Source organism: Peromyscus californicus, unplaced genomic scaffold (genome assembly GCF_007827085.1).
Source record: "Peromyscus californicus insignis strain IS unplaced genomic scaffold, ASM782708v3 Scaffold_8__1_contigs__length_139910024, whole genome shotgun sequence".
In the NCBI taxonomy this organism is placed as follows: domain Eukaryota; kingdom Metazoa; phylum Chordata; class Mammalia; order Rodentia; family Cricetidae; genus Peromyscus; species Peromyscus californicus.
Window position 1 is genome coordinate 133130278 of NW_026294606.1, and position 12352 is coordinate 133142629.

The 12352-nt window shown below is 49.7% G+C and overlaps 1 protein-coding gene across 13 annotated transcripts in view; it reads right to left on the reverse strand.

The window, feature by feature from the left end:
• Znf827 (zinc finger protein 827) overlaps positions 1-12352 on the reverse strand; it is a 179695-nt gene that overhangs the window by 61057 nt on the left and 106286 nt on the right. For all 13 annotated transcript variants that reach the window (XM_052728181.1, XM_052728180.1, XM_052728184.1 and 10 more), the window contains one exon: positions 4400-4503. In XM_052728181.1, the coding sequence (XP_052584141.1) occupies positions 4400-4503 (104 nt within the window). The remainder of the gene's footprint in view (positions 1-4399; positions 4504-12352) is intronic.

Genomic DNA, 12352 nt, shown 5'->3' on the forward strand with positions numbered 1-12352 from the left:
CACACAGGCCACCGAGGGCACTTCAAATCCAAACCACAGCAGTTTAGAACAATATACCAAAGTCTGCTGTTCAAATATTGCTGTGTCTGCTGCATGTACCAGGGATTCTGTAGACTGTCACTGGCCACACTGAGCCTCATTCACCACTGGGAATCAAAGAAAATCCACTGGGCTGACACTGATCTTGCATTTCCTGAGGAAATAAGTTTGCAAAGGGAATAAAGAGTAGAAAAAAATATTTTAATGGCGGCATTTAAATGACGTAGAAAAAGGTTTCTAAGAATGCTGAAGCTTTCACTGATACACTAACAAGTTTGTGCCTATGCACTAAAAAGACAGACGGAAAAGACAGCCACCCTCATCCCTGAGTCCCCATCAGTCATGCCCTTCCCTGCCTCCCCACCAGCCACCCTCATCCCTGCCTCCCCACCAGCCACCCTCGTCCCTGCCTCCCCACCAGCCACCCTCATCCCTGAGTCCCCATCAGTCATCCCCTTCCCTATCTCCCCACCAGTCACCATCATCCCTGCCTCCCCACCAGCCACCCTCGTCCCTGCCTCCCCACCAGCCACCCTCGTCCCTGCCTCCCCACCAGCCACCCTCGTCCCTGCCTCCCCACCAGCCACCATCATCCCTGCCTCCCCACCAGCCACCCTCGTCCCTGCCTCCCCACCAGCCACCATCATCCCTGCCTCCCCACCAGCCACCCTCGTCCCTGCCTCCCCACCAGCCACCATCATCCCTGCCTCCCCATCAGTCACCCTCGTCCCTGCCTCCCCACCAGCCACCATCATCCCTGCCTCCCCACCAGCCACCATCATCCCTGCCTCCCCACCAGCCACCTCTTCCATGCCTCCCATTTCTGTGCAGTTACCTTTCATACCAACCTGTTGACTGCAAAGTGGATCACTCTCCCAGATGAGTCAACTTCTGGGCCCCTCCGTGTCTCTACCCAGGCTCTCACTAGTGATGCTATCCTGGGACTACAAGACCCCTGTTCAGGTTCTCCTTTAAATCCCACATTCCCCAGTGGTTCAGCAATCTGCTGCTCAAGTGTCATTCAGGGTTTTCCAGATCTTTTAAGATCTTCAACTGGAGCTTCCATCTCTGTTCTTAGCACTGAACCAGTGAACGCACGTGTGAACTGAGAACGTCTATGTGGCACCCTTAGGTCCAGATGTATTTTGGGATCCACGCGTCCCTGCTTTCAGTGTGGCGAGGTGGTGCACACCACTGTGTAGTGTCCAACAGCATCAAGAGGCAAGACTTCACCACCTGATATTTCAGTAACAAAATACACAGGCTCCCTCCTTGTCACATGCAAACACTCTCACTAAACCTAACGGGAGACGACTGAAAAGTAGTTCATTCAGGGGGCTGCAGAGATGGCGCAGTGGTTAAGAGCACTGACCACTGGTTCAATTCCCAGCACCCTGTGACAGCTCACAACTGTCTGTAACTACAGTTCCAGGGGGTCTAACACCCTCACTCAGACAGACACACATGCAGGCAAAAACACCAATGCACATAAAATAAAAATAAATAAATCGTTTAAAAATAGTTCATTCAAAAACTCTGGTTGGTGGCTGCGATCGTTAGCTCCTACTTTCCACTAGACTAGACTAAGAACCCCTTCAGGGGCAGCGAGGAAACCACCCGCTGCCAAGCGTGGCGACCTGAGTTTGATCCCTGGAGCTGCACAGTGGAGAGAGCGCCGATTGCTGCAAGTTGCCTTCTGAACCCCACGTGTGTGCGGGGGCACTTTCGAACACCACGGGCACTAGTGAGGCGGACTTTTGGGTGTGTCTATCAGGGCTAGATTGGAGAGGATTAGGTGAGGAGTTGATGCCCACCTTGATGGTTAGTGAACAGTCTCTCATAGTCTGGGAGTTGAACTGAGTAAAAAGAGAAGAAGGAAAAAAGACGGAAAGCTGAGTGTGGAGTTCCTGACTCTGCTCTTCAGCGGGCATTACAGACCAAGCTGTTCCGAGGACCCGGACCTCTGCTCCGTGACGGCTGTAAACTCTGAACTGTGAGCCAAAGCAAGCCCTCCTCCAGTGAGGCTTCTGTGCCTCTCAGAGCTGCATGAAGGGACCAGGAAGCTGGCACAAGGATACAGTGGTCATTTACACAGTCCAGACTTGAAGGAAGCCTGTTTTCCTTCAGGGTGTCCACATTGCAAACTCTGGTTCATCCAAATTGGTCTTTTCTAGTTAGCGGGTTACTGGGGCTCTCTTTACAGTACTGTCTTCAGTGAGGAAAACTTCATGTTTGCATGCCCCTGGCATTTCAAATCTTTTCATTTTAACTCTATTTCCAAAGTATTTTCACCTTCCACACCAGAAACCAAATTCCTCATTTACTTAAGCAAAATGTGAACACACAAGGATCATTTGGTTTCCCACTGCCTACAGAAGGGCTCTGTTCAACAGCAGCTTCATTATTCTTTGTGAGAATTGGTTTGCATGTTTAAAGTCCCAGTGAAGTTCACCCCATCTCCCCCCAAATAAGAGCTAGCTTTAAAAATGTGAGTTTATCTAACATGTAATGTAAATCTACCACCACAGAACACCTCCCACACACACTGCAGTTAAACATTCTCTGATTTGTCTCCTCCAAACCCCTCCAATTTTTAAAATTTTAAACACAGCTAAGCCATATATATCATGGGATACTAGCTGTATGGGTCACAGCACTCCTGTGACAGGCAATTCCTGGGCAGTTATTTTGACATTAGAAAGTCACAATCCATCAACTTAACAGCAGGGCAATAATTTTGGGGACCAGGGTGACAGCTTTTCAAATGACAGTGTAGGGAGCAAACAGTAGCTCCAAGACACCCTGCCTGAGAAGGAAGATAGAAAACTAAACAGAATGTCCTTCCATCCCTAGAACCAACCATTACATCATGTCTTCCCATGTGTGCACGCTTCCTCCAGAGACTGAGCAGAAATGTTCCGCCTATAGAGCCAAGAAAACGCTGGGATGAGACTCTGGGATCTGCCACTGATAGATTAAAGAAGGGCAGGCTTGACTTTCCCCTCTGCATGGCACACACTGTGATACTCACATAACACTTCAGAAGAAGACACTTGACTCTTCTACATTTTAAGTTACTCAGCTCTCAACATTCTGTAAAGCACAGCTCCTGGGGGTGTGGCAGTACTTGGACTTGATTCTGGAAAGGGTTACAGGGCCAATAACCCTGTTTGAAGCCCTTCCTGTACACACACACACACACACACACACACACACACACACACTCACACAGAACCTCAGTCTCCCATTCTGCTCTCAGAGACATTCTGAGGACAGGGATCATGGAGTGCTTTTGAGTGTCCGTCAATGGCCAAGACAGAATGGATGATGGTGGAATGGGAGGGTGGGTGGGTAAGTGGTTATCATATGCTCCATAACAATTGTTAACACGCACGCACACACGCCTTAAAGGACAGCTGTGCCTTGATAAAAGCATAACACTCTTTTACTCTAGAAAAGGGAAGTGAAGGATAGGCGGGAAATTGTGAGTTGATGGCTGAGATTGCAAGGAGGCTCCGATGGTGGCTGTAGTCGGTGCTGTGGCTAAGAGAGATGGAATTCAGGGAGGTCATGTCTCCCGGATGGGCTGAGTCCCTTCTATGGACGGTGGTGTTTGTGGAGCCCAGAGGCTGCAGCAGCTAGTGCTCACCCCAGCCTCTCCCAGCTCTTACCACCTGCCTTAACTACTGACAACATACATGACAGAATCATTTTCAGGTTATAGCTTCCGTGCGAGTGTGTGTGTGTGTGTGTGTGTGTGTGTGTGTGTGTGTGTGTGTGTGTGTCTGTCTGTCTGTGTACATGCACATGTGTGGAGGCCAGAGCTCAACACTGAGGTCTTCTTCACCTTAGTTTGACACAGGGTCTCTCATGAACCTGCAATTTGGATTTGGCCAGAGTGGCTGCCCAGCAGGCCCCAGTGCCTGCTGTCTTGTCTGCCATCCTGGGACTGTAGGTGAGCAGTGCAGCTCAGGGTATGTGAGCTGGGATGGAGGTCAGGTCCTCATGATGGTGTATCAAACACTTCACTGACCGAGCAGTCTCGGCCGTCTCCCTGCCCTTACAGTTCTCTATTTTAAAGACAAAGAAATTCACTACATGGACAAAATAACAGCCAGGACTGGATGATCAGATCCTAAAACAGACAAAGGAGTGACCACAGTCTGCATTTTATGTCAGTAAACTTTTACGGCAGTTTCAAAGGCACGTCTCCCTCTTTTCTAAAACCCACCTTCACAGGAATAGCTGCAATGCCTAAGCCATGAGCATCTGAAAACACATTTCAGAAAAGCCATTCTCAAGTACCCGGCAGCGGCGGCGGCGGCGGCAGCGGCAGAAGCAGGCAACAGTGTGTCCTTACCTGCAGCTGGTATTCTTCCATGTAGCACGGCTTCTCCGGGCAGCAGGTCTTTAGAATTGGAGGTGAATGGTGATTGTCTAAACGTGTCTTCTGAAAAGAAAGGGCTGGGGCAGGGGGAGGGAGGTTTAGTAAATTAAAGTTATTTAACACACCCAGCGCATCTGGCTCCAAGCATACACACACAATACTGGAAAGACTGGTGCTTTTTCAATGACATTTAAGGAATATAAATAAGACTATGCTTGTAACTGAGGAAGAGAGGACAGGTTGTCTCAGAAGAGCATCACATGGGCATTGTTTTCATACCCAGGATCCACAAATAAAACACGACCTTTATAAAAAAAAGATTTATTTTTATTTGTGTGTGTACATGTGTGTATACTCGTGTATGCATGTCTGTACTCGTGTGTGTGTGTGTGTGTGTGTGTGTGTGTGTGTGTGTGTGTGTGACACACATATGGCAGCCAGAAGAGAGGGTGGGATGCAGGGGAAGTGAAGTCAGGTGGATGTGAGCTATCTGACGTGAGTGTTGGGAACCGAACCTGAGTCCTCTCCAAAAGGAGTAAGCGTTCATAACCACCGAGCCTCTCTCCAGCCCCTAAAACATCACATTTTAAACACAGTGAAACTCAAGTCTAGGCCGGCCCAGTGGCGGGGTGTATTTCCCTGCCTGCTCACGTGCTTTCTGGGCATGAATGAAGATCACTGCTGGTTCTGAATCAAAAAGAACTTCTCTGTGTTTTCTCCAGTGGAGGAGATGGACCAGCCTGCTTGTTCCATAGTCTGTCACCTGGCCCTCAGACACTAACGGCACACATGGGAGGCACACCAGAGTGGAGCCTGGCGCTACTGCACTCAGGCAAAACCTGCTGGGCCCACAGAAACTGCAGTTCAGGTTGGAACTGGGATGGATGGTTCTGAAGCTGGGAAGACATGCTGCGGAGGACACAGGCTGCAGCTTCACAGACAAGGACAGCATCAACTTGGGCAGCATGAGCTGCTCGCAGTGACCCGTGAGAACTCCTATTGGGAGTCTCTCCACAGAACTGCCAGAGAACACTGGGGTTCTAACCCAGCGACCACAGCCACTGTCTAAATCTCTCCAGCAAACTGAGTATTGCAATCACACGTGGGGCTACACGGTATCCAATCCAGGTCCTCCCTGGAGAACAGAAAGCCCTGGCTGTGCACATCACAGAAAATCCAACCAGAGGAACTGAGACCCGAGGTGGCGGCAAGGCCATTGGCAGTTACATGGTCCCCAGATTGGAGGGACGAAGACAGACACAGAGCTAGTGATGAAGCCCCTGGGCTGAGGCTCCCTGACACAAGCTGAGGGCCAGATAAACCTAAGCTGCAGAAGAAGCCTGCACCCAGAAGAAGAGCTCTTTCCCTAGACTCTACCCCTGCCTCCCAGCAGGGCCTGGGATTGGCCAGACCTTCCCAGAGGCAGGGTGACTCAGCAGCTTGAAGGAGCAGGACAAAGAACAGATCCTAGGGCATGAGAATCCCACACCTGGTGCTGCCTTTCTAAGCATGGCCCTAGACTACAGTTACAACAAATAAATATGAAGGAGATGGTATTAAGATAAAAGTGGAAGAGAGCATTGTTTTAAAGGAAAGCACACATCATTGGGCAACACAGTTCCACTATAATGGTTAGGCTACACTGCCCGTGACTCTGCCTGGCATGCTTTGAATTTGTATCGTAAGCAGTAAGCAATCTAAACGGGTTTTAAGAGTGCACAAGCTGCGGTCCGCTCAGAGCACCGACACAGGAAAGACACGGACACAGGAAAGACAGACACGGACACAGGAAAGACACGGACATGGGAAAGACACGGACACAGGAGAGACACGGACACAGGAGAGACATGGACACAGGAGAGACATGGACACAGGAGAGACACGGACACAGACACAGACCGACCACACAGAAGCTGCAAGTGGCAGAAACATTTGCTGGCTGAGTACATGTGCGCCAGAACCGGAACTCCAGCTACACTAGCACGCTGGGGCGACCTCGCACACATTCCTTCACTTCTTGGGCCTCCATTTCTCCTCTATAAACGGGATAACAGTGCTCACACATCACCAAGGAGGTGTGAGGGTCAAACGGAAGCGTCCATGGACTGTTCTGTATGGTGCCAGTGCACACAGCAAATGCTGAATAAATGGAATTTATTTTAATGTGTAGCCCAAAGGAGAACAAATTAATCAACTTTTCCATACAAGTTAACAAAAAGGGAAGTCCCCTTTGCATAGAAGTCATTGCAACAAACAAAGACTTAGAAGCCCTCGTTAGCTGTGGGGTTAGGATAATGTCCAGCCCTCGCATGAGGAAGACTCTTAAGGACCAAAGAACATTAAGGAGTGAGGGAAAACGCTGGTCAGACGGGGCATGAGGCTTCTTGACACCAGCGCTGGGCTGAAGTTCATTGGCAGAGTGCTTGTTGAGCATGCATGAGACTGGGCTCCATCCCCATCAACACACACACACACACACACACCCATGCACACATGCACACGTTTTCCATGTCATTAACTCTGAAGCTCACACACAAAGTGACACTGCCTAAGGAAAGGTGAGTAGGCAGGCCATCATGTGACCATGATGTAGAAACTGTAGAAACTACCTTGATTTTATCTGTCTGGCTACCTACCTACCTATCTATCTATCTATCCACTTATCTTTAAGACAGGGTCTCTCTGTGTAGCTCTGCCTGTCCTGGAACTAACTCTGTAGACCAGGCTGGCCTTGAACTCACAGACATCCGCTTGCCTCTGCCTCCAGAGTTCTGGGATTAAAGGAGTGCTTATTTATTTATCTCTGAGACAGGGTCTTTAGGCTGGCCTTGAACTTGTTCCATGGCCAAGGATGATCTTCCTGCCTCTACCTCCCAGCTGCTGAGATTGCACAAACGTGGCACCACACCGGGCTGAGCCACCTTGAAATACGAGGGCTCAGGGGACCTAGTAGAAACTTCCTTTTGGGGACCCTGAAATCCCAAGAGTAGCCCTTGAAAGTGTGTTCATAAATATCCACACCACTGAGAACTGTGCCCTGCCCACTTTTATGGGTATCTATTACAGCTATGGCCAGAGTCTGTCCTCAGTTTTACAGCAGCTACTTGGTGAGTGCTTGTGCTGAGTGGGCGTGGGAACATGAGTCACACCCACCATGGTGGTGGGAGATCAGGACGTCGGCAGATCTGGATGAGAGGCATGTCCCAGCTAGGAAATACTAGCTAGGAAGTGGGGCAGGTGGCTGAGGCAATGGAGGAAAAGGGCTCGTATGACAGGGGAGGTTGGCCTGGCCAGGGGGCCCAGATGATCAGAAGGAGGGTAGTGTCACCAGGTTCCAAGAAGCCTGAGGAACATGGACTGAGGACAGTCAGCATGTAGAGCTGCAAGAAAGCCACATGGAGAGAGATGAGTGGGACCCCAGTGCTGGGAGCATGGCTTTGACCTTCCAACAGATGCACTGCCTAAGAACAGTGTCTTCAGTAAGTGGGGAAGCAGGACAGGACTTGGTTTTCAGTCACTGACTACCAGAGACAGCCTGGAGGGCTTGAGAAAACCAGGCAGGTGGCTACACCACTGCACGTACAGGAAGTGGTGCTGCTGGTGGGCAGTGCGGCAAGCCAGCAGAGGGCCACGCAGCTGATGGGCAGTGCGGCAAGCCAGCAGAGGGCCACGCAGCTGGAGGAAGGCTTTAAAAAGAGCAGGTGGAAACCACAGGCTGTTTACACTAACCCCAAGACTCCTAGGAGAAGCAAGCTCAGGCTGCTGTGCTCCACAAAGGAAAGAGCCTCCTGGGTTTGGCAGGGATACGAAGCAGATGCTGCATCTTGCTACCCTCTTCCATGGCACAAGTCCCGTGAGTGAGCAGTGCAGCCCCCGAGGAAACTGAGTCAAAAACAAAGTGATCTCGGTTCAGTTACTTCCAAGGAAGTTCTCTACTCTTCAAGCCAGCTTCATCCTGCACAGAAAAAATTCTCTGGAGGCAATAGAATGTGAAGAGTGTCATGCCAAACACAAAAATGCACCAAAAGGGCCCCTACGTTTGTGGGGTCAGAGGGTCAATGCAGAAACGTCTAGGAGTCAAGGCAGTAAAGGTTACCCATGAAGAGAAACGAGGTCAACACAGCACTAGTCCAGGCTAGACCACCGCAATTCCCTGCATTGACACTGGCATAGTGTTTAACAGGATGAGCCTTAAGACATGGGTAGACTGGCAGCCACACTGGCCACTTACTCAAGCGTCTTCATCAAACAATCCCTCTAGCCTGAGCTTCACCACTGAGAATGTGGCTCCGAACTCATCTTTCTGGTGGTGCTGTCAAGGCTTAGTGAGGTTTACACAGTACAGTCCTGAGGACCTAGCACACCCTCACACTGTTTCCGGCATGGCTTCAGGTAATCCTCAGAGGATCCTGTGAGGATAGCCACCATTATTATATCCCTATCATACAGATAAGTGGACTTCTTCGAGAAGCAATGAACTGTCCATGCTAGAGCTGAAGCAAAGTTCGAACCCAGGCATGCTGCCTTCATTATCCGCCTTGGACTTCTCCAGGCTCTGAATACCTAAGGAATCCTGAACAACACAGACCCATGGGGCCTTCTCAGAGCACATGTAAGGAACGACCAGAAGAGCAGTGGTAGAGAGAGGCTGTCTCAATATGCAGGTTCCTAGAGAGCAGGAGCAAGCTGTGTTTCTATAAACGGAAGTACAGGGAAGTGAAATTGACCCAGTCGGTTTCTTTCTAAAAGCTAAGCTGTGCCCCAGTTTTCTAAAACTTCTGCAGCCCCTGAGCCACGCCCACCCATTGCTTCTAAAGGCAAGCTGCTCTCAGCTGGGCCTCAGCCTGTAACCTCAACAGTGGAAGATGACCTCAAGTTCCAGGCCAGCTTGAACTACATAGATCCAGGCTAGGCTGTACTACAGAATGAGATCCTGTCTCAAACACATAAAGAGGAAAAGGTATTAAGGTGTCCAGGGTACGGTGGCTATGAGCACCATCCTCACATCTTCCCCCATGCTGGAGAAGAGTGCCAGCCACAGGACTGGGTCTCTAAGCAGAGGTAGTCTTACTTTGGCCATATGTCAAGGTCCAGCCCTACATCTGTCGCTTCCAGTTGCACAGGGCAATGGGTTGTGAAGTACAGAAGCCCGACAGTTCTCAATGGTGTTGGACAATGTGGTGCTCAAGGCATCATGGTCAAGTGACGTGAGGTTGCCAGTTACTGCTTGGTGGGGGGAAGTCCCAAAGGTACCTGGGGCTCCCTCCCACAGGGAGACAAACAGAAGGGACATAAGCCAGACTTCACAATGGACAGGGAAGGAAGTCTGTGCAATCCCTGAGCTGGAAATCTAGGTTGGCTACAAATTACCCCAGAAAATGAGTCAGTCTGTGACTACCACACGGCCCTTGCCCCCTGGTCTACAGCTACCCAGTCTTTTGTAATTTTTACTATAAAGAGGCTGTGGTGGTTTGAGTGTAACTGACCCCATAAGCTCACAGGGAATGGCACTACTAGGAGGTGTGGCTTTGTTGGAGTAGGTGTGGCCTTGTTGGAGAAAGTGTGTTACTGTGGGGGTGGGCTTTGAGGTCTCATATGCTCAAGCTACACCTAGTGTCTCAGATCACTTCCTGTTGACTGTGGGTCAAGATGTAGGACTCTCAGCTCCTTCTCCAGCACCATGTCACAATGTGATGATAATGGACTAGACCTCTGAAGCTGTGAGCTACCCCAGCTAAATGTTTCCTTTATAGGAGTTGCAGTGGCCATGGTGTCTCTTCACAGTAATGGAAACCCAAACTAAGACAACGCCCACCATCAGAAGGTGAGCTAAGGGGCTGCAAATGTGGTTCAGTTGGCTGAGCAGTAGCCCAGCATAAACTGAGCCCGAGTTCCAACCTAAGCACCAATCGAGCAGGTGTGCTGAATCACCTCTCGGTAACTCAGCACATGGGATGTGGAGGCTGGAGGACCAGGAAGGAGATTGAGATCGCCCTTAGCTACCTCATGAGTTCAAGGCCAGCTGGGGCAACATTAGATCCCGTCCTCCCCGACCCCCAGAAAGGGGAAGTTTAAGGAAGAAAAAATTAATAAATAGCTAGCTAGCTAGCTAGAGAGATAGATAGATAGATAGATAGATAGATAGATAGATAGATAGACAGACAGACAGACAGATAGATAGATAAATGGGAGAATAAAATAAAAAACAAGAAAGAGAAGATTGTATTTTGGTTGTGCTGATGGGAAGGTGGCAGGTGGTAGTAGCTAATACCCAGTGGGGCAGGGGTCATCAGTTGTTTTCACTTAACAGCATCACAGTCCACTGCAGTGTGTTCCCTCTGGCCTCGGATGGAGGCAGGCGACCTGGTCAGTTCATCTAAACAGTCCAGGAACAGTCAGCACCCACATGTAGGAGTTGGGTCAACTTCCAATAGACCCAAATCACCTGTTTCTTTTTCTGTTTTGTTGCTTAGGAAAGACACCTTCTAAACTTTTATCTATTTGAGTTTCTTTTCTGGATAAAAGTGAAACAGGCTTTGATGTGCATGACCATGTTTTCCCTGTAGCAAATCTACGAGCTAAGATAAGAAGGGCTCGTCCTGCTATCCAGAGTGGCCAACGCCAGGTCCCATACAGCACAGGCTACAGGGTCCACAGCACAGGGCTGCAAAAAGAAAGATTCGCAATAAATAATAAAGCAGTCCATGAAAGATCATAGCTCTAAACAGTGATGCGTTCACTAAGTGCTGGGCTGTGGCACAGATATTTCCACCTTTAACATCCAGGGGCCAACAGGACCTGTCTTCACACAGAGCAGGAAGTTCAAGGGCTCAAGGCCTCACTTCCTGCACCAGCACTGCGGGAGTTCCCACTGGACTGCAAGGACAGAGCCAGACAAGGAAGGAAGGAAGGAAGGTGGATACAGACGGAAGAGAAGCCTGAGGGCTGGGAGACGGCGGCCTGTGCAAGCACGCGCATCTCAGTTCAGATTCCCAGTGACTGTACAGAGTGAAATCTTAGCACTGGGGAGGCAGAGGCAGGTGGAGCACTGGAGTTTGCTGGCCAGTGAGCCTCACCAAATTAGTGAGCTCCACACATATGCTCAAGCACATGCACATATACCCACAAGTGCACACACACACACAGAGGGATGGGGGAGAGGGGGAGAGGGGGAGAGGGGGAGAGGGGGAGAGAGAGAGAGAGAGAGAGAGAGAGAGAGAGAGAGAGAGAGAGAGAGAGAGAGAGAGAGAGAGAGAAGAGGAAAGTCAATAACTTCACCTGGAGTAATGACAATGTTTTCAAAGTAGCCAGGTGGGCTGGAAGGATAGGGCAGTGGTTAGAGCGCTGCCCACTCTTCCTGGGGTTTGGTTCCAGAACCCACACCAGGCAGCTCATAGTTGTTCGTAACTGCAGCTCCTGGGTCTCTGACATCCTCTCTGGCCTCTGTGGACATCTGTGCATGAGCACACACATGCATGCACGCACAATGCAGTGAATAAATAAATAAATAAATAAAAAAGAAACAAACCTTTTAAAGGGAGCAACTACTGTTGCTCCTCAAAAGGAGGAGATGACCTCACAGCTCTGAGCCAGGAATTGCACAGAAACAGAACGGCTGAGCAGAGAGAGGGACCACTCTAACGAGTTCCTCCTGAGAACCATATCAGACCCAAAAGGCAGATCACTCTGACTCCTGCTGCACATAGGTAGCTTTCTATAGTGAATGAAAAAAAGTACATTTTCAAGATAAAAGTTTCCTAATTATCTACTCATCTATGTATGCGAATTTTCTCTCCTCAAGTTCTGGGTAGAAAATATGTCTAAAAGGATTTGAGTTCGTTCTGAAGTGATCAGGAAGCTGTAGTTGAGAAAACAATCTTCCATGCTTCCAAAAGCCACAAGAGACAGGTGACAGAGTTACCCCAA